Source organism: Gallus gallus, chromosome 1 (assembly GCF_016699485.2).
Source record: "Gallus gallus isolate bGalGal1 chromosome 1, bGalGal1.mat.broiler.GRCg7b, whole genome shotgun sequence".
In the NCBI taxonomy this organism is placed as follows: Eukaryota; Metazoa; Chordata; class Aves; order Galliformes; family Phasianidae; genus Gallus; species Gallus gallus.
In genome coordinates, this window is record NC_052532.1 from 119,461,003 (window position 1) to 119,484,538 (window position 23,536).

Sequence of the window (23,536 nt, forward strand, 5' to 3'; positions counted from 1 at the left end):
TAGACGTATATGTATCAGCTATGTTCTAATCTTGCTCTGCATCACATGCACCCCTGTGCTCACACAGAGCAATGATAGACAGGGTCTGGAAAAATCTATTGTCTATCAGTCCTTTTCTTGGGAGGGAATCTTCTCTGATGAAGTCCCTTTTGGAGTTGGTGCTCTGCGTAATGGTCAGTTTCATGACTGTAGTAGGGAGAAAAGTGAAAAATGGAAAAGGCTTCTCAAACTTTTAATATTAATATTTTCACATTAATATCCTGCCAAACCACTGCTGTATCTTTGAAAATAAAAATGACAGTTTGACAATTTAGGACATACAAATTTCTCAGACAATACACATAGGTTGAAAATTACAGACAGAAGAATCTTCTCTAGGCTGTAGGAGTTTTGCAATACACTGACCCAGCACTTCATCCTACAGCCAGATTATAGGATTCCTCCCTTAAGACCACTGCCTTCTGCACAGCTGCCCCAAGATCTTTCACCTGAAACTGCAGCAATCCCATCTGCAGCCCACTCCCCCCAGGAGCAGAAGCATTTTGGTTTTCATACAGCAGCAAGAATTTATAGCTGGCAACACCTGAACACCAGCGACGCAACCTTGAACAAATGAAAGCCTGTGTAGCTCAAGATATCCCACCAAAGTACTTCACTGTTAAGTCTACAAGGCCAGTTTGCCACATAGGAAGGCAAAATTACAGGTTGATAAGAAAATCTTGACAACAGGACAAGATTTTGGTCAGAATACTAGCCACCATCTTCAGCAGATGGGAAGGGAAATCTTGTCAGGACTCCCAGTGGAAGAATCCATCTTACCACCAAGCTAGAGTCTATGTAAAGATCAGACATTCTTTGCCTCTATCAAAACAACTCTTGTTTCTTCTTTTCCCAGCAACACCATCAACAATAATTTTCCTCAGTACATCTGTTAATTACTAGCCCAACCCACTCCCTCTCTTCCTCATATTCCCCTCATTCTCTCTGCAGTAATGGAAAAAACCAACAGTATGCTGGCACCCATTTTCCACCCTCCTCTCTCTGTCAAGGTCAGTGTCTCCTGCAGCACACTGCTTTCATAAATGGCAGAAGATGTTCAGACTGACAAGATCCTTGAAGATTTAGCTACAGCATGCGAGCTGCTGCTAACATTAAGGAAGCCACCCAGAAAGTGTCCCTACATTCATCTTACTGCTGCTACCTGGAAAACCCCTGACTAGCAGCAAAGCTTCCAAAGTCATTCTCCAAGTATCAGGCTGGCAATATTGCAGTGTACCAGCACTAGAAAGAAACTCATGATTCTCCTACATTAAAAAATTAAAAAAAAAAAAAAAAGAAATCAAACTGAAGAGACTGCAGAGATACTCCCCCTGCATTAGGAGAAGTGCATCTCCACCATTTGCAAAGAGATTTTATTACAATCTATTCACACGACAAGCCAACCCTTGGCAGATGAGCTGTGCTTTGAATTCCAAGTGTTCGATAGGAGATCTTGTTAATTAAATTCTTTTAACCTACATTGTTCAGGTAGGGAGTGATTCGTTAACATGTGTCCCACGAAGTCTGAGCACTGCATTAACGTTGGGCCCATCTTCTCTGACACAACTTGACACTCCAGTCATATGTTAAGCTCTGAAGCATCTGTTCCATAATAAACTGTTACATGCTTGCCAAGAACCTAAGCACTGCCTTTTGGATGAGTATTGCTAAGTTGCAAGCCATAATTTAATACTCATCTGACATTGATGATGACCCAATGTTTAATGGAGCTTAATGCTCTTCTGATGCACTGATTAAATTATTGCTCAGTAGTTCAGTTTCATAATGTACAATTTGCAAGGAAGCAAGACAGATATACAGACACTGTCTCCTATGATATCACAGAAGCAGCTCACCGGGAAAGGTCCCCTAATTGAAGTTCTAGGTAAGTACACTATAGTGCATCATTCATCAACATAGAGTTTTGTTTAGATACTTGAAGCCAATTATATTATTGTGAAAACAGAACAAAACAAAGCAGGAATTATTCCCAAGTGCAAGGGGAAAATATGGGTAAAAGTCTTGACCCACTGTGTGCAGTGACTTCATAACATCCTGAGCGCTGTCCAGGAAATTCAGTGCTCTGGCCAACAGGAGTTTCTATTCATTTTCCCCCCACTAGGTTGTTTAACAGTTTGGTCCCTGCTTAGACACAGCTGTGCAAACAATCTCTCAGGGTTAGGCCTGACACTACTGAACTCCATCCCAAAATGTCTCTCCCCGCCTTTTGTGCACAAGGTGAAGAAGGCTAATTTGGACACAGGATTATAGGCGTTCACGGACAAGCTTAACTATGTAGACCCTAACGTTTTTTAAATTATGCTAAAGAAAGAATTAAAAGAATGGTACCAAGAAAACTAGCAGGTTTTTATTTATATCTAAGACAGTTGGTAGCAGCAGTGCTTTCTAAGCCATCTCAAGAAGGTCTACATCCATCTTCAGGGAAAAAAAAAATACATGCTGAATCCCCAAACATTTTAAAACAAATATTAGCAATTACAGAAAAGCAATAAGAATGTAACTGTTTAAGAATGCTTTGGATGAGAACAGCTTTCTGTATGTACAGACATTAAAAAAAAAAATCTTTTCTATCTTCTCAGAAAGCACAACTTTCATTCCAGATAAAACAGATGAACAGCATCAATGCAAAAGTACTTTTGCAGGACCACTCACTATTATATTATTTTCACAGCTACTGGCAACTCAAAAACATAGCACCATCAATAAAGTAACTAAGGACTAACCACATTTCAAATGAATGTTAAAATGACTTCAGTACTTATACTACAGAAATAAAAAAGCCAAAAATCAGAAAATCCCCAGAGTAACATTTCCAAGGTGTATGCAACTCAGCTGTTCCAGTTCTCAAATTTGGACCTCAGTGCTGAGACCATACATGATTTTAACTTCAAGTGAGTGAGCATTCTGACAGAAATTAAAGTAGCTCACTCTAGTGCTCTGTGTATCTGTGAGTTTGCATATCTCCTAGGTGATAAAGCTCTAATTCTACTGGAAAGCTGCAGTTACTCACGTCCATTCACCTGTTAGTAGGCCGGGACTAGTTTCATCAATATTATGGAAACCTTAGACCTGAGTACATTCTTTACATTCTCTCTCAAAAGTTAATGTAACTACTTGAAAACACTGTAAGAATAAAAGAAGTGTCAGCATTTAGAGATATTACAAAAAGTTTTCTCCTTTAAACACACCATGTTTCCTAGTGCAACATGTATGAACACGTTCCAAAATAATTCTCAGATTTATACATCCATAAGGCATATTCCTTCTTTTTTCTTTTTAATCCAGAAATGTTTAATATTGGCAGAATAACTCAAATTCCTTTTTTTTTTTTTTTTTTGGTAAATTTAATTTCATTATTCTCCCATGCTATATGTTAGGAAAAAAAAATCACAACAAAACAGCACAGCTGCCAGTGTTTTTAACATGCAATAGCTGGTAATTAAATTTCAAGGAGTTAATCTCTGAACAGAGCTTCAAAATCTAACATGCTACCCACAGGAAGTAGCTCTCAAGCCCAAATCCTACAGTGAATTCTCAACAGGCAGAGAAGCTCCCAGATGTCTCCCTGTGAGGTGCTTGTAATATCTTAAGGTTTCTCAGACCTTCAGACACTTTGCCAAGGACAAACATATTTTTAGGATTCCGCAAGCTGTAAAGCCTGTACAATCCTCCTGCCTTTTTTTCCCCCTAATAATTTTTGTTTTGTCAAGCCTCAAAAAGTCTATTTAGTTCCAGCAATAACCAAACTTTTTAATTTGCACCTTACTCTTCAATTTTGCCTTCCTCACAGCCTATCACCACGGTTACACCTCAGCCAGCCCCGCAAAGGTTGTTTTCCCCCCTTGCTGCATAGAAGCAGCAGCAGAATATTTTCTTCTGCAAACACATGTCTCATCATTCAGCATTCTCTAAACGCTAATAGGAAAATTTACTCCATCAACATGCAGGGAAAATATAACAAGGTATCATTTTTCTAGGTAGAGTTTTCACAGTTACTTCTCGAAGAAAATGTCACCCCTTCAGCATTCGTAGGAGGCAAAAGGCTGTTTTCCTACATCTCAGTTTTTCCCAGCACCTTTTAAAGCAGTGTTCATCCCCTGGGGCCCACTGTCCTTGTCCAGGAATGTCTCAGCTCAGTCCCAACCTCATCACTGCAAGTGGGAGCAACAGCCTTCAATAAAGCACAACAGTGACCTTTTGCTCACCCCTAATTCCCTTATGCTAACACACTGCTGTACCCAAGCACCACTTTCCCCGCCAACGTCTTGCAGAGTGGGTGCTAAGGGCACCTCACCATACTGCCTCCTGCTGGTAAAGACTTTGATGTGGCCAATCCCAGTGCATACTCAGGAAGGAGCTGCAAGAAGCCAAGTTCCTTTTCTTCCTCCTTTTTCCCCAGCATTTCATCTAAGGTACCTCCACTGACACAGACCTTTCTACGTGTTTGTGGTTAGCAATGCTAGCAGAAATCCCCACTGTCTGAATTCATTGTGAAGACTACTCCCACCATGGCTTGGAGCAGGTCTTTTGAGATTTAGAGTAGCAAAGAGAAGGATATGTATTGACTAGTAAAGTTTTACTGATATTTTCCATTCAGAGTTCCACAGAATTACCATTAAAAATGAATGTTTGCTTTTGATCTTTTACATAATCTATGCTTTTAGAATACAGTGAAGCAAAAGTTATTTTTGATTAAATGCCCACTTTGTGCAGGGGAATAAACCTCTATTTAAGAAAAATGGCCTACAATAACAGCCCCTGATGGAATTGACTGTTTTATTGTTATTTGGAACATTTTAAATATCCAGCTGTGCCTCAGGATTTTGAGGAGTTCTGAGGCTGATAAATTTTCCTTACATTTATAATTGAGAGATCCTCTTTCAGTTATTCAGAAGTCTATTCCAAACAGCTCTTTAAATATCTAACCAGCACTAGGAAAGAAAAAGCAATTCAGTGAATGTGTGGCTGTTACAGAACCAATACTGCATCACACTTGTAATATTAAATGAAATAGAAGACCTTTAGAAAATGAGAAATCATTCGTTTCAATTTAGAGTAAAATTATTCACCTTTGCAGCAAACACTAAAAATGCCTAAACATTTAGAGGCAGTAAGAGAATCTTCCAGGCTTCTGATTGACATTTAGGATTATTTTATTGCTACTTTAAGATTTTAAGTATTTAAAAATATTATTTCATTGGAGATGAAAATGTAGCTTGCTTGGGTCAGCAACGTAAACACTTAAAATGGAAGCAATCCAAGTAAAACATTAAAACAACATTTTTTCTTTTACTTAATTACTATTATTTAAACAAGCTTTGCACTAGCAACTCCTGCTAATAAGAAACAACATGGTGATTAAGCATTTCATGTCTCTTAATAGCTAATCTTAAGTGCTAATGAGTGTTCAAAATGACAGTGTTAGTTGTTGCAAAGTTTCTAGCTACACTGTAAAGCAACTCACACACTTGGCTTTTTGATTTTGTCGGAGTTGGAACCAGAGCATTGCCAGGCTGGCCACTGAAGCCCCACACATACAGCTTGACTTGTCACACGACAGTCGTGCAGGATCTCACAGGTGCTTCAGCCTCTGCCTACAAACAGGGGAGCCCTCCTGACTGCCCTCTGCTCCATACAGTCCACACTTGTCAACATCGGCAGCTGCCAACCTAAGAAATCTTAGTAAAAGCACAATATCAGCCCTCTCCACCTTGCCTCCTACAGATTAACCAACCTGAAAGAGGTTTCTTTGTTAATGGGAGAGTTTATCGCACGCTTGTTCTGAATTGTAGGCCTCTCACATGATGCGCCAGGTAATTTCACCCCTGGTGAGCACATGAATAACCCATTAATGCTGCAGGAATGCATGGGACTACTGTAAGCGATGCCTCGGCCCACAGAGCCAGAATTAACCTGCTGCACATCTGCTAACTGCCCACACAAGGAAATGCACAACAACACTGCCATGGCCCACAGAAAGTGCCAGGAAAGAGCTTCCAGCAAAAGCATGGCAAATGCCAGAAGCATTTTTCATAATACGTTACTGTCACAAAACAAAGAAAGAGAAATGCTGCACAGAGTATTCAACACATTACTTATTTTTTTCTGTGTTAGACTGGGTTGGCTTCTTTTGCTGCCAGTCTTGACATTTCAGTATCTTCATTTGTTTGTAAACAGAACCAAAAAGACTTAGTCTCAAACTGTATGACGACCGTATTTCAAATTTGCCTTGAGAATGTCATTAAATACCCCTGAAAACAATACTTTAAAAGCCACACAATTGAAAAAAATATACATATAGAACTTACAAGAATTTCAATATTTACTATGCGTCTATTAGAAATTAGTATTCATCAAGACCCCTTTTGAATTCATTTTAGCACAGATTCACTAAATGATCTATTAGCCTTATCTGTAGAGCACTTCTAAAAATCTTTACAGTCCTACTATGATCTAACTTGTAATTTGTAACTTACTGAGCAGTATGCATTGAAGCCCCATCTGCCCTCATAATACACAGAAAGCAAACTCAGCTCCAATCCACAGTAACAAAATATATCAGTACTTTTGTCAAAACACTGATTTTCCTCATACAGATTCAGGGAGCTTCTGAAACGGATTTTGAGGATGCATTTGTTTATTTCTCTTCAGCATAAATTTGTTTTGTAGTGTCTTACTTATCACTGTAACAATGGTAAGCACTGTGCCAGATCAAAGCAGGCCTACAGTTTAGAGCAGACAGGAGTTTTACACCAAAGGGTTTCCTATTGCTCAAAATCATTTAATCAAATCATCTTTTTAAAATAAAAGCTTGCAGTACTCTTCTTTCTCTTTATCAAACGTTTCCTCTCTCTTTCCATGTATGACAAGCTAGACTACAAGAGCCTCTATTTTTCAGAGCCCAAGACAACAGGCCCCCATCCAGCTGCTTTCCTTCATCAAGCCTCTCCCAAAACATCACATCATGAATTACAAACACACTCTCTCATTCTACATTTGGTCAAAAGAATAACAGTGAAGTAAATGACAAACTGTGATGGCTTCTACCACTTGGCCAAAAGCTTGCACAATTATCATTTTGCTACCAGATCTCTCTCTCCAAATAACTTGGGCTCTTATTAACTTCACCTTGCCTGTCATGCCACTAGGCCATGGTGTCCTTGACTCAAGGGGTCTCTCTATTTGGGGGTGAAGGTGTCAACTCGAGGTCTTCTCCATCCCCTCCTTTTGCCTAGGCAAGGGGATATCGGATTGGGTAGTTGGTTTTCATTTTTAGAAGTACTACATTCATAAATAGAACCCAACTTGCTCAGCTGGAATAAATTAAATAGGAACCTAATTTGTGAGATTTTAACCCAGTAAAAATGCCTTTTCTCCTCCTTTTCAGCATGCTACGGAATCTACACCAGCATGACTACCAAAGAATTTGTCAAGGGACTGCTTGACAGCTGGGACAAATGGTAATGGGGTCATTAATCCTCAGTTCATGCCACAGCTTTTGGCACAAGAAAAAGATAGGAGGAAAAGCAAGCTACACTTGATTGGTTTAGAAGGTTGCTCCACCTCTAGAACGAATCCTAGTTCCCAGCTGGGTGAAGTTCTTCAAACCTCCAGATCTCAGATCAGGAGTGACAGGCAGCACAGCAGTCTTCAAGTCCCACCTGTGCATGCTCCGATCTGCACAGAAGACATCAAAGCACTGCAACAAGGAGACCACTGGAAAAAACATACAAGACTTCACATAATTTGAAAGGCATCAAACAACACTAAGTGCCTAAGAAAGCACAGACAATTCCACCTCTTCTCTGAAAAAGGCATTTTTTCCTGCCTGACAACTTTTAAAGAGGTTGCTAGCAAAGGCATACCATGCCTTGTAATGATTTTTTAATTTGAAACACACTCCCAAGCTTAACACATCAAACTAAATGCCCTTCAACTTAGTCTTGCCATAAATCCAAGGCACTTAAACATGAAGAACAAATTGTATATTGTGATGCTAAACAAGACTGAACATGTTTTGTGTATTAATGATTAACAAATCTTTGCATTTTCAAATACATAAAATGCTTTAGTGCCTTATTTTCTAAGTTGTACAAGTCCAGGACCAACACCAACAAGAAATGAATCTGTCAAAGAACAAACGTTTTCTGCCTACCAAACAGGATATATGGAGAACAATATAATGCAGTGATTTTAATTAGCTGGGAATATAAAGCTGTTACAAGACAAATTTCCTTCATTAAAAAAAAAAAAAAAAAAAAAAAAGAAGCCAGTCACTTAGAAGTGCTTCTACTTAAGTAGAGATCACAGATTGCATTTAACCCTGTAATGAGGAGGACCCAGAGGACCTGCAGTACGGTGGGTGGTAAGCAGCCTCTTTACCTGCTGCTGAAACACTGCTGAATCCAAAGTGATCCAAACAAGACAGGGGGTACAGCAGCACGTGGGAAAAGACTTGGTAGTATAATTAAACATTTTCTGTGATTTTGTTGAGACAGGCAAGATAGCAGCTTCTTACAAAAGGATTTTTAAGGCCTTCTAGTAACATATACGTAAATTCTGGGTGTCAGCCAAAAATGGTGCATCTAATACCAGGGTACCCATAGCAGTATGCTGCTACTTATACTAACGGCTACAATTTCAGCACCAAGCGGTAGAGGTTGTGGTTGCTCTATTAGCATCCCTAAACTACTAAATAGATAAACATTTTCCTCATTACTTATTTGGTTTTGTTTTTCTTTTATTAATCTATGTGAAATATTTGGTTATTAGAGAAGGCAATTTCTCTTTCTTGGGGTAATATCTCATACTATATCTCCCAAATCAAAGAATTTATACATGCAATTTTCAAACAAGTTTATGAACATAACTTATAAAATGATTTGAAAAATTAACATAAAGCAAAAAATAATTGAGAATATGTGTGCACAGTACCCCCTTTTTCTCCTCTCCACTTAAATTACCCCACTTTCCCCATCATACATGCGCACTCTGATGTATTGTGACCCCTTTCTACCTTGTTTGGGCTAGAGATGCATCCACAAAGAAGGGCTGTGCCAGCTTTCCTTCTCCCACAAGGGCCAGAGGACACATCAGAAACACTGAAGGACAACCCCCTGTTCAGATCATTAGCAGAGGTTACTCTGCCTTGAGCCACGGAAAGACTTGTGCACTTGAAAGACAGAAATTAGATGCCTAAATTGAAGACTGAAGTCATTAAAAAAAAATGTTCTTAATCTTTTAGGGTGTGATTACACAGAGTTTTGGCAGATTAAATTAGCAAGACGACAGACCCATCCTTGGCTCCAGGTCCTGTTCCTGCTAATGCCACCCTTGATGGTAGCCTGAGCACACAATCCCACACATGCACAAACACCAGCCAAGATGCTCACATGCCATAGTGTTCAAGATATTTAAGAGCACGCTCCATGCTCTTGTTCCCAGAAGTACTAAATGATTCTGGATATAATGAAAAACAAAATAGAGAGTCCCAAAAGTGAAGCTAGGAACCCAATTTCCCCCCTTGCAGCTAAACAGGGACTCACTGGACTGCAGTTTCTTTTTTTAATGTGCTTTCGGGAACTAAGATTACAAGATACTGTATGAATGTCAGATTGTTCCCCCTTAGTTCAAAATAAGTCATTGTTGTGGGATGGGAAATTGTGGTTTCTCCAAAGACAAACATCCCTTTTTGCCTGTTTCATTAAACTGGCAAAAGAAAATTTAATTCAAATTAAGGAAACTCATATTGAAACAGATCCATTGGAGAAGAACAATTGATTTTTATGTGCTGTTGCCACTTTGTGCTCATTACAAAGTCTAATATTTTGCAAGACACATCTTTTAAACCTTACTAAGCTTATTATTTACTATCTCCTGACAAGCATGACTTCATTTCAAGAGCTGGCACACATCCCATTGTGAGAATCTAATCTTTAATAACATATCCTAATTACATATGCACATTTAATACTAAAAACAAAAGCCAAAATTCAAAGCAAAAGAAAAAAAACATTCATTTGACTAAACAAAGCAATTGGATTAGAGGGCACAGAGCAAACTTAAAGTCACGTATGTCACAGCAAAAAAGTCATTAAGAGAAGGGGAAAAAAATGGTAGAAAAAAAAGCATACAGCCTTTATAGCTGGCCTTATCTGACCTCTCTGAACTCCTAGCTCATTTACTTCCCATCTGCCAAATGATGATAACTTTACAGGGAGCGTTTAAGAACTCATCAGAAGTTCATTCAAGTCAATTGTTCTGATGGTGTTTATTTACACAAAAGAAGCGTGTATTCAAGTAGGGGATCCACATGTATTTATTTCCCTCAACAATGAGGGCTGATACGTAACGGGTCTGTAATGTTCCACAGGAACACAGAAGTCCGTAAAACAGTGAGCTCAAAATTAAATGATCTCTTCACACTGAAATACCTAATCATGACCCTAAAAGGCTCTTTTATATCTATTTACTCATTTTTATAATTACCATAAACGGGAAACCATTTTTTTTCTAGAAAATACAGTCTGTGTCATTTTATGTTATTGAGATGCTTTGAGCCCAAAAAATTTGAGCCACAAATTATGAACTGCCTTAATAATTTCAAAGATTCTATAAAATACATACACATTTGTAATTTTAAAAACATTTTTTTCATTTTTAACATTCCCAACACATTACCATCATTAACATTTCCCTTCAGAGATCACAATCTCATTTCAATTTTTTCAATTTTCCTTGACATCAGCTTTGATTCTGTGAGATTTATCAGTACAGAAATCTGCAAGAAAAAGCTTCAAGTATTTTAGTATAATGAAAAAGAGAGTAAAGACTCAACAGTTGCAGTTTTGATTCTTAGGATGAACAGAGCTGCCTGTTCTTAAGTCAGTTACCTTTAAAGAGTAGACCACGTTACTGAACATATACATAGTGAAGAAAGCTAATGAAACAACAAGACAACATTGCTAACTGCTATTTAATTCTACCTGTTAAATGAATTAATTTCACATATATGCAACTGAAGAGCTATGTGCCATGCCCATTTTTCCTTTAGATTCACAATGTCACCACACTCACCACAGCCTGAAATATATTATCAACTGAAAAACAAGCATTTTCAAAGGCAAGGTTTGTTTGCTTGTTTGCTTTATTTTTTATTTTCCCTCGTCTTCCTGTGAGTATCTGGGCAGCCACATTACTATTCTGATTTACCTTCTTTTCAGTTGGAAGAAAAACATTCACTTCATTATGTTTTGCTTGTTTGTTTTTTGAAGTAACTCTGTATACTGAAGTTACATTTCCAGTTAATCTGTTATAAACAGAACTCACATCTCCAAACAGGAATTTGAGCAGCATATATAAAAATCACTCAGGACACAATGTCTTGCAAACTCAGGTCCTTGTTCTACAACTCCTTGCATTCACATGTCCTGACAGCCACCTAGAGTGCAACACTGCACCTTGATTCAGAAAGCAGCATCTCAGGAACACAGATAAAATCCCATGATCTGATAACAGTATCAGAGCCAGTAATTAATTGTCCAGTCTGTTCAGGTTTACTCATTCATATCTCATTAGCACTCGTTACCTCCAGTTCATAATTGAGTAGTTCATTGTGGCTTAGAAGGAGTGAAGGACAATGCAAAGGATGAAGGAGATAAAGTAAATGATGTCAAAGTAAGTGGCTGAAAAGGGTTTCATTGATCAAAAGAGAGAAAAGAAACAGTGAATTCCATTTAAACTAACTTTGAAAACTTTCAGGAACTGAAATTACCCTTAACCTTCCACAACAAATTTCATCTTTTATTCATCTACTCAGTACCGTACAGTACACAGAGTATATTTTTGCAAGAAAGTGATTTTTTGCCTTGCACCAAGCATATTGTTTTTCACAAGACCTCAGAGTGGCTGAGCTTGAAAGGCCATTTTAAACAACCAGCATTTCTGTTAGAGATACAGATAGCAAGTGCTCCTTCACTAGCTTTGCCACGAATCTCAAGTTGTCTTCTTCAAGCCAACATAGTTATCAAGACAGCAAATACATTACTTAAAAGGAAAAAAAAACAAAATAAAAAAAAACACTAAGGAATCATGCTAATTGAGAACACAAAAGTCTCATGATTGCATATCCAACGTTGTATTTTCTTTAGCTGCTAAGGATACCTTCATAACTCACACAGGCATTCAAATGTGCTATGCTAGTAATGTAATTTGCTAAAGCAGACATTTAAAACAATGTTTTAAAGGCTGTAAAGTAAACAGTCATGCTAAAAAAAAAATAGGGGTTTTTTTTGCTCATGCAGAACGGTGTCTTACAACTAACTCTCTTTATTTTTCTGATGATAAACAGCACTCCTTCCCTCAAAGGTTCAGAATGACACTTTTATGGAAATTTCTTACGTGCAGTGATTATGATTCCAGGCCGAACCTCTCTCAAATCCACACACAGAGCATGACAAATTGTTAACACTACACTGTGCTCTTGGACTCAATTATCAGAGCACCAGAAATAGGGTTTTGACCACAGACTGCATTAAACAGCTAAGATCCATAAGGTTTAAAACATACAATGAAATAAAGGCTAAAGTAATGAAAATTACCTTTAATTTAAAAGCCCAATACCCAGCAGTGGAGTTACTGACCACAGATATTTTCAAGAGGACTTAAGGGACACAACACTCAGCACTGTACTAAAAGACATAAAGAGAAATTTAAGAAACAATAAGCCTCCACATTCGAGGTTAAACTAACAGTAAGACCGCAGTACTTGAAAAATGGCAATAAACACCTTTCTGAAAAGCAGTAATGACCACTTCATCACAGTGCAATTACAGAAGGCTTTAGAAACAAGTACAAGCAGACTACAGAAATAAAAAACACCCTAACAGGTTTGTTTGTTTAAGATTAGGTTAGCTCTAGTAAAACAAAGCCTACCTGGAAAAAGAAAAGCCTACCAAAAAAGAGCCATGCCTGGAGAAATGAAGACAAAGAGATCGTGGTTCTGTCTGTGACTATGAAGGAATAGTAAACAAGTCAGCTAGAAGCACTATATGTTCAATAAGTGGGTTTTTTTGTTGTTGTTGTTGCTGCTGGTTTTGGTTTTGCTTTTTTTAATATTTCATTCTACAATTCATTTGCACTTAAATAGGCAAAGACGAGAATAGAATTTTGTTTGATTGCTTTTAAAAGGCTTCCACAAGCAGGACAAGCGTATATTCACAGCAGTCAACTGTATTCAACCTAAGTCGGTTTCTCTGAGAAAGACTTCCACATCACTTTCAACAGAACCCTCCACCACAGTTTCTTGACAAGCTAAAAGAAAACAAGGACAAGAATGGAACCGAGCCTTGCAAAGCTGACAAAATCCAGTCAAAATATCAGCTATGCAAAAGCACCCAGCAAACCTACAATGCAATTAACGAAGTAAAGAAGGCATGCATCAGCCATGAATATCAATGAGGGGAATTCAGTTACAAAGATTTTAATTATTAAAATGGAATTCCATTAGGGCACTAGGTTTAACTTCCCCACTATAATGAATAATGCCAGTGGGCCTTCAGCAACCACACGTAGTCTAGACTTCAGGTTCAGATCACACTAAAAAGACTAAACACCCTTGGCATCCCCAGGAATGGTTTCAGTGTTGACTCAGAGGTAAAAATGTCATAAAGTGAATTAGTCAGCACAGAAACATCCCACCTATATTTACTTGGCCTCATTGTGCAGAGGAAGATTTTCTTCAACTTCCTACTGACATGAAGATTATCAGGAGAGAAAGGAAAAAGAACGGAGGCCAAGGAAGAAGTGTATATTTAAACTGGGTCATTTATAGTCATAGCTATTGGCAACTGGTGGAACTGGCCAAACTAAAAATAAATTCTATAACATAACAGTATTTGTTAAACTGTAAGCTTCTATAAGGCCAACAATCATCTTGTGTGAGAGTTAAGAGTCTTTTACAGGTGACCTAGGCTCTACGGCTGGACATCCCTGGCTGTGCCCATCCCGAGCCACAGAGAAGAGACAAGGAAGAGGTCCCAGCAACATCCTTGCTCATACACACCCTTAGCTCCCACCCCAACACTCCTACAGATCATTTTTACCAGTGCATTTTGTCCTACCTGAAGTATCAGTCAGCACCACCCAGCAGACAGACCTGCATCTTTTCTGTTCTTTTGTTTTGTTTTTTTTTCCCAGATATATTCTAAATTCATTAGAATCTGGCAGCTTGATATCTCATGTTATCTGAAAATGGCTCACATGCTTGCACAGTTCAGCCAGACCTCCACTAATGACCCAGACAGCACATACTCCAGTGTTTTCCATCTTGGCTATACCAGATGAAAATACAGGGTCCCAATGTGTTAGAGTCCAGACGCCAGTAAAGCCCTAGTAGTGGAATCTCCACAGCATTAGCAATCTAAAATTCAGCATTAGCAAGAGGAAGACCTTGTTCCATTCAAAACAATGAATGTTTGAAGCTGATGAGAGACTTAAACCATTTATTTTAAAAAGGGTACTTGAACCTTTAATTTAAAGACTCACATTAACTTTCATCAAGTTTTTTTTTCCCCCTCTTTTTCACAATATAAGAGATATAATACAAAAATGCAGCACTTTGTATCCTACTGTATTAAAATAATACACTTCAGTTGAATATAGCTTAATTACGGCTTAACTCTAGTACACTCATATATTAATTAACAGTTTACTTGGAAATTCCTACCATATGGCACTGTAGCAGATGTTCATCATGTAAGGCCAAACACTTTGAAATTACTGTTCTAGACACTTCATCTGAGGTACCAAGTGCCCTAAATTTCTACCTAAACAAAAAAAGCCAATAAACAGGAAATGCCAGACACCTTACAGGCTCATGCCCACTGCTATTTTGTCAAAGATGACATTATTTGGCAGAGAAGTAGAACAAAAAAGGCTAAATATTCAAGATGCTAGTGTTTTAAAATGACTTGATGTAGACATTGCTGAATTCCTTCTACATTAAGAGAGATTCCTTGCACTAGAAACCTTATGGAAAAAAATACCTTTATTCACCAGACATGTCCTAATTCCCATATAAGGTGAGGAAGGAATGTATAGATGAACAATGCTCACCTCGGGCACCACAGATTGATGGATCTGTGTCTTCCAACACTCCACCCCTTGCAGGAACATTGTTGAAAACAGCAGATGCTTGTTTCAGGACAGTCAACTATTTTAAATCTAAGAACGAGTGTCTTGTTAGATCCAACTCTTCCACAAGGAGAAATTAAATACCCTACAAAGTACTGCAAGGAGATCTACACGGTAGTTGCTTTCCTCTGTATTTTGGCTGTAACATGGGCCTAATGTTAGTCCTCTTGATTTTTTCACCTTGAAAAAATATAACTGATCTCTGCCTCCATACTTAAAATACAATAAAATGTAGATGCATTTGAAAAACTGAAAGACAAGAATGAAGAAAATGTATTTTTCACCATTCCATGACAGAGACCTTCCAGAACTGCAATTTTTCAGGAAGATACTTGGGAATCCTTATTCAGTATCATTTCTCTTGATAACGGTTCAGCTTCCAAGCTCAGAGTTTAAAAGTATAATTAAACAAATTATTCAAGTAATAAATGCAATAGTACAATTTTGTTTTATTTAGATCTACAAATCTAAAGTTATCATGCTATGGGTGTTTGCTGCAGGAGATCACCAGTATGGTTATCCTATAATTTAATTAGGAAACACTGACCTCTTGAAAAAGAAACAGCAGCCACATAGAATGGGAGCCCAAGGAATTACGTTCCTCTTTCTCCTAGTTGCATACCTCTGAACACTAGCCCACCCACAAAGAAAACAACCTCGTGCTATTCCTTTGGAAATCGGTAACAAACACTACTATTTGGCCCTGAAGAAATGCAGTAGAATCAAATGCTGCAATAACTTACTGAGATTAAATGGTTAGCTGCCCTTCTGAGGATCAGTCAGGAAGGTTAGACCATTTGCCTATTGGGTTATAGAAAATAAAACTGCCTCTTTTATAATTATCGGAGCACTAGAAGGCAACTACTTGCAACAATTCTAAAAATACATATGTATATACATTTCAAAACTCTCATCTGACAAATGATCTGGTTTATATCAGTGCCTTGCAAAATTCTTGACAATCATTAACGAATTGCTTGGTTTAATACAACAGTGTGCCAATGAATCTGAGTAAGATCAGAATATAGAACTTCAATGAACTTTTGCAAAAAAAACCCACAACACTTGAGAAAACATATTGTGAGGCCATATTTAAACTAACAGATGTTTCAGAAACAGAACAATATGTTCAAACAAAATAAAGGTGTAAAGGGGCAGCGTTGAAAGAGCTTCCCAGCTCACACATTAATTTTGGTAACGAGTGAGATCACCTCATCTAGGAAAGCTCACTCCCAAAAAGATCATCAATTAAGAAATGAATGTTCATTTTATGCTTAAAATTTGACTGTGTGAATTATTTGCTGAGTGGCTGCTTATGTAACGTTGCCTTTGCTATGGCAACACCAGGACTGTCAGGCATTGTTACACAGGAGTTTCAGTTTTATTTTCTGGTGATAAATGATGGCAGGAGAGGTTTTCTAATCACAAATATGCACTAAAACATATCACCATGACGGATGTGGCGGCCACTGATGCTATTAAAATTCCTAATGTCATAAGGGCAAGAAAAAAGGAAAAGATTCACAGAGAAAAACAAACAAGCGAAAGAGAGGGATCTTTCAGTGGTGCTTTCAACTGCAGTTTTAAAACAAGAGTCCTTAAAAACTGAAGTTTGAAACAGCACAGTTGGACTCATGTTGGAGACAACCAGTCTTCACACAAACTCCCCTCTTCCCCTTTCAGCAGGGCTCCAAAATCCTCTTAGTGAAAGTATTATTTTTATGAATTGAGTAACTACCTTTAAATTAGCAAGTTCAGGATTTCGTCATAATTAAGCTCCAACTATGGTATCACTTTGTCTTTTTCTACAGCTTTTCCACAGATTTTCTTGCTAGGCATTACAGTAAAACTCACAGCTACATTTAATAGTATCGCTTCAGAGCTCTTGGAGAACTGTATGTGCCCTCTGATACTGCAGAACTTTGGTCTGCTTTTCTTGGAAAGAAAAAAAGCATGCAGTTTTAATGCTGACAAAATGTTGAACACCTGATCTATTCTACATATGGTGATACACAATGACTCTTCAAGTTGATGACTCTTCTGCAGCTCATCAGTCATCTACCACAACCCTCACAATGAACTGAAGTTTTAGAAAGCATGTATTTTTCATACTCTTAGATTTCCAGCTTTTGTTTCTCTGAGAATATTTAGCAATGCACGTATTTTTTCCAATACATTTGTTAAGGGTGCCCTCAAAAGCAACAGGTAAGTAGTATTAAAAAAGTACCTTTAACTCAATGCAGCAAAGAAAACTGAAAAGGATAAAACCGAAAGCTCAAAATGAGGGCACATAACATACACGCAAGCACACCTCCTCTTTACCATGAGGGAGATGCTCATAGACCTCTGTGGTAGCACAGTCAATCCTACACTTCAGAAAAAGCTTTCTCCTAAATTCTGTCCATAATAATCTTTTTCAGCAAAAGCCGAGGCAAAAATGAACTTCTCAAGTAGGTCTGACGGTAACTCTGGACACTGTGGTCATTCTTATTGCTTATAAAGTCTAAATCCCAGTGCTGTGAAAGGTAAGATGCCTTCACTGATGAGCAGGCTAGTAGTTTAGAGACTACAGCACAACCTGGATATTGCCACAGAAGTCCTAGGGCTACGCACATGCAGGAACAGGAGTAAAAGGGTCCCCAGAGCAAGATTTTAATTATTATTAAGTGTTAAGAGTCTTGCTTTCAGAGCATTTCCACAAACCCTTGCATTTTCTTGAAGTACAAACAGTTCCCATTACACCTACTGGCACACAGTTGTCAGCAGCCCCTGATGACTTTGTGCAAATGCACTGCTGAAAATGGGAATGTTCTTAAATCTATGTAACATTAACTTATCCAAAGGAGGAACTTTCATACTCTGCTTTCTCTTTGCTAGCACACTCACATCAGCCTCTCTCTTCCCCTAGTCCTTCTAAATATTTACATCCTTCTAAATGCTGGTACAGTACACTTTATGTAGGTAAAAAGACCACATTCTTTAGCTTTAAAAGCCTTTAGAGTATCTCCATGCCTCAAATTTCAGCTTCTTCATTACAGCTACCATTACAACAGTTTAAGCTGTATGAGCTTAATACAAGCTCTATAAGCCGTCATTTACCAAAAAAAAAAAAAAAGTATATATTTAATGTTTTTCAGATAAGGTAATTTCAATTTTTCCAGGTGGATTGCCTTTCTGAACACATTTGCCACTGCAAAAATGGTGCTGAATTAAAACTAGAATATTGTTCAAAGCAGCAAGCCCTTATCAAACTACAGCCATTAGAAATAACCTGGAACAAAAGAAGGAAAATTACAAGACCCAGTTAAAAACCTCCTGGTGGCTGGAAAGTAATTGAATGCCTTGTCTTTGAGTTTGCTCAGAGCCTCAGCAATCTAAAAGCATATCTGACAAGCTCCCTTCACATCTCAGTGAAAGCCATGACGTTCGATGGCGCCCGCCCATGCAACATGCCAACGTCTTGCAACGCTGGAGTGGAATCCACACATGTCCTCAAAAGGAGAGGCAGAGGAGTTGATTGACACAGTTTCAGCTCACTGATCCATGCAGGGCCTTTAAAATCAGTACTAAATATATGAAAAGTGAAATAATGCACAGTTTGAATCAATTTAAATATTCGTCTTATCCTGCACATCCAATATGCCATCCTGTGGGAGAGATGAGCTAATCCATCTGCTCTTTTCCCAGCTCTGTGACAGTCAATTCAATGTCGGTGAGTTCACTTCAAAACAGACAAGAACTCATCTGCTGACACAGGCTCCCTTTGTTTTCCCATTTTCAATTGCAAAGCTTTAATTGGTTAACATCACCTGGTTCACACACTCGGATCCACATCATCTTACTGTACACATTTTCATAAGGCAAAATTTAGACAGTGGTTTACTCGCATGCATAACCAGTTCCATGTCCATATCCACCTATGAGCAGTGCTTAGAGCCCAAGGAGCACTAAGGGCTTCCCAGACCTACTGTGGACATTAAGAAATTAAAAACTGAGAGCACATTGGGGAGGCTGCATTAATTTGGTGAACACCCACCGCCTTGAGCCCAGTCCCCATCCAGCCATCTGGCCAAGAGTCGGCACTTTTATGTAATGCTTCGGGGCTGGAATACTTCCCTTGTCTTCATTTTTCACATCCTTAATGCTAGGCCCAATGCTTTATCACTGTTCTGAACAAAATGCTACTGATGTCATGGCTCTTTTGCCTAAATAAAGAATTCCAGACAGGGAATTTATTGCAAACGTTCAGGTCATACCAGCAAGACCATCACAGAAACACTGAGAGCAATAAAATCCAAAGTGTTTCATTTCCCCTTGCTTTCAGATAACTGTAAACAATGTTAAACAGTAGGATTTTCCTTTTGCAGGAAAGATTGTGCTTTGAACATTGAAATCTGTTTTGAAGAACACTCTTTACAGAACTGCTTTTAGCAGGCATATTACATAACGGGGCACTTATTTAAAGAAAGAGGTTAAAACCAAGTTCAGCATTTGTAATTCTGTAAAGTAACCCCAGTAACTCAGCCTAATATTCCCTTGTCTTGGAGCTGAAGGTAATTTCTGCAGACCAGAATTAAGTGCAATTAATGCAGAGACCTCTAATGCACTCACCCCGAAATTCTCATGAGAAAGATGTGTTCATTCACATTTTGGGCATTTACCTGCGTAAGGTACCTCTCCAAATGACAAACACAAATAAGCTACTTTTGAGACTTTCCGGACCACGCTTCTCAAAGACTACGTGCTTAAAGCAGTTGAAGAACCTCTTTTCACCTGGATTTCAGCAACCACGTTCAAACCGTAAGTCAGGAAAACAAAGTTGCCGCAGCCCTTTTGCGCTGCTGTCCTTCCCCCAGCTTTGCCAGGCAGAGTGACCCGCACACAGCTGCCTGTCCTACTCATTTCTACATCTGAAGCTACCTCAGGTGCGTGGGTGGATTCCCTCACACAGCTCTCGCCAGAGGCAGGTGGGTTACCCCTGTGCACATCATTCTAGATGAAGCGTCATCGGCTCTGCAGAATACAAAATGAAGAAGTGGAAGCTGGAAGCAACATACGCTGCTTTGCTCAGTAAAAAATGGAAGTACTTCAGAGAAACAAACGAGCATTTGCACCAAAATAAACAGTTTAAACATTTGAAAGCAAGCTTCAGAATCCAAACAGCAGGTGTGATTGCAGTAACTTTTTCCCCCCCACTCTTTCCCTGTAAAGTCCACCTAATTCTTTTCCGAGGTCTCTACAGCCCCGTGTGTTGTTTCCAGGCTTCTGACTCCAAACCTCTCTCCAGCTGCACTATTTTCTATATTGGATTTCACGTAGTCAGCCTGTTGGTTTTAAATAACCAATTCTATATCAAAGCAATGTAGACACAGAGCGCGGCATGTGCTTCACCTGTCACTTGCGAGAGGTATTCGATGTATTACGATTCTGAAGCGTTTGAGAAACGCAATCTCCGAAAGCCATTGTTGGCTTGGGGTTTTTGTTCGTGGTTTTTTTGTTTTTGCATTTTCAACGCATGAGGGAGATACCTCGGGCATTGCTTTGAAAAAAAAACCCCAACACGAGCTTGTTTAGAAGTCAAAAATGTTGCAAGCCAAATGACTGCAATGAAACATTCTGGAGTTGAAAGGGGGCTTGCATTCCGCGCTGCTCATCTGCAGCTCCTTCAACTTGCTAGTTATGTTTGCTGATTCCTTAGCATGTGAAGTATCACGTTATTCAGCTTTGAAAATTCTACAGATTGCAAAAAACTACGTACATTGCTGACCGTAATTATAACTCGACAGCTATAAACGCCAGCATGGAGAACATATGCTATATGCCTGAAATTTTAAGGATGATGGAACTGTCACATTAGTAGCATGCAGAACGCTATAAGGAACTCCCACAATGTAGCAGTTGTTCGAAAGTTGTACCCATCCGGTCATTCTATCTTTATAAAAAGATACATAATATCAGAGGGTGATTTATTCAAAACACAGCTGCAGACTAAGTTAAAAGTAAAAAGGAAAGGGAGGGAAAAAAAATATCTTTTAAAATCGGAGTTTTAAAGCCAAGCCAGCAGATGAAGAATAAGAGAGAAGCCTTTCCAGAAAGTCTAAGTTTTATTCTCAAAGGACTTTTATTCGGGGGGGTGGGGGGGGAAGAGAGGAGGTGACAGGTGAGGGAGCGGGAGCAGGCAGAGGAGCCGCGCAAATAAATGGCAGCCCAACAAATGGCCGTGCATCGCACCCGGCTTAACGCCATCGGCGCGTCCCTCCGTGCCGACCCCAGGGGCTGCACTGCAGGCACGTGGGGTGCTCGCAGGCGGGGGCGAGGCTCGGGCCGGGGGCCGTTCAAGCGGCGGGGGCCGCTCCCCAATGCAGATCGTTGGCTGCCGCCAGGCAGACACCGGGCTGCCCTCCCCACGGGTCCAACTTTTATTTCGGGAGTCTGCTGAGAACAGCCTGCCGCGCCCCATGCCCGAAGCCCCCCCCCCCGGGCACGACCCCCTCTCGCCCCTACGGCCGTCGGGGGTCGCCGGCCGCTCCCATCCCCGCGCCCCGAGGCTGTCCGCGGTCCCTTCAGACGGTGAGGACCCGACAGCCGCTCCCCTCCTTTCCCAACCCCTGCCCAAAACCGCGGGGGGAGTCGGCTGGGAGCACCTGCAGGGACGGGGACGAGGACCGGGGGGACGCGGGGCGCGCCGCTCACCTTTCATCCAGTCGACGACCTGGCTCGGCGACCACTTACTGACGGGCTCCATAATGAGGGCCATGGGGGCTCGGCGGCGCGGGGCTCGGGCGGCCGCCGCTCTCCGGGTGAGAGGCGAGGCTGTGCGCAGCGTCGGGAGCGTTCTGCCCTCAGCCGGGGCCGCTCCTCTACCCGAAGGAAGCAAAATCCCCGCTAAAGCCCCGCTTCCCTCCGCTCCGCTTCGCTCGCTCGCCGCCTCTGTTCCTCTCTAGGGATTTCAGTTCATGTTGCCGGCTCGGCGGCAGGGGGGAGGAGGAGGAGGAGGAAAAAGGAGGGGGAGGAGGCGGTGGCACGCTCCGACGCCTCCCGCCCCCGCGGGCGGCTCCCGGCCCCGGCGAAGGCTCTGCTGCCGGGCAGCGGAGCGGGGAGCGGCGGGGTTGAGGCTGTGTCCGCCGGGTCTCCGCGGCCGCGGTTCCTGTGCGCGGGGTCTTTTTCTTCTGGCGGAAATGACGAGGTGGCTCCCGTCACCCGAAAATATCTCCCAGAGCGATGAGAAGCGGCACCCGAAGGCCGCCCGGGGCGGGGGGAGGCTAGGATGAGTCGCTAGGTGCGGGGGGACGAGCACCTGCTGCTGCCCGGCTGGGGGCACCGCGCCGGGGGCGAACGGGGAGCGCAGCCAGAAGGATCGCGCTGCTGTTCGGTTGGGTTTTCTGTGTTTTTTTTTTTTTTTTCCTTCCTTTAAAAAAGCATCTGCGTGGGTGGTAAAGGTTGGTTTTTTCCTTCCTTCCTCTCCTCTTTTTTTTTTTCTTCCCTCTCTCTGAGAATAAGCCAGGCTGTTAAATGCTGGTGGTAGATGGCGGATGCTTCCAAAGAGCCCCGAGAGGAGAGGGCGTTACTTCACTGCTTCTCCCCGAGAGAGAGGTGATGGGGCAAAGCGTCTTGAGGACCAGCGGCAGGCTCGGGGTAGGAATTAGGCTGTCTCAGGCAGGAGGGTCGTGCTGGCCACCGAGTTTCACCACTGAGGTGTGTTGGCTGTCCCCCACACCGCTTCATCCTGAAGGAGCAAAGCTCGGGTAATGCTGCCCCAAAGGGACAATTCCCACATACCTTGTGACATCGCTTCTGGCTGTAGGAATCCCTCGCAGTGCAAAGGGATTCCTCCTAGGATGGTCGTGAGTGCTTCTCCATCACCTTTTCTAGTAGCCTCTGTACTCCCAGAGCTCCAAGCCAAGCATAAATACCACTGAAGGGTGTTTTCCTGCTTTTGAGTTGGCCAGTGCAGATTTTTTGCCTACATTTGCATCTCCCCCTGCTTCTCCTGCCAAGGCTGAGGCAATGACCAAAGATGTTCCCTCTGAGGACTGCAGAATGCCAGCTGCTGACTCTGTCATTTAACGTCTGTACATGATGAAAAAAAAGAGGATTCCCTCAGCCCCGAAGAAGCAATGATAAAGGCATCCCTTTGCATAGCATGGGCAGTGACACCAGCTCTCTTGTTTCATTATGGGGGACTGAAATTCTGTCAGTAAGTGCCAAGAAGGCACTCAAAGGATCCATAGCCTCTCCCTGGAGACCCAGGTTGTCCAGAGAGGTGATGGATGCCCCGTTCCTA

The 23,536-nt window shown here is 40.8% G+C and overlaps 1 protein-coding gene across 11 annotated transcripts in view; it reads right to left on the reverse strand.

Moving 5' to 3' along the window:
* CNKSR2 (connector enhancer of kinase suppressor of Ras 2) overlaps window positions 1-22,184 on the reverse strand; it is a 205,897-nt gene extending 183,713 nt beyond the window's left edge. For all 11 annotated transcript variants that reach the window (XR_005849329.2, XR_005849332.2, XM_004934666.5 and 8 more), the window contains exon 1: window positions 21,946-22,184. Coding sequence is in view for 9 of the 11 variants with exons in the window: in XM_004934666.5 (XP_004934723.2) it covers window positions 21,946-22,009 (64 nt within the window). In the remaining 2 variants the exon portion in view is untranslated. The remainder of the gene's footprint in view (window positions 1-21,945) is intronic.
* Window positions 22,185-23,536: the final 1,352 nt, after the last annotated feature.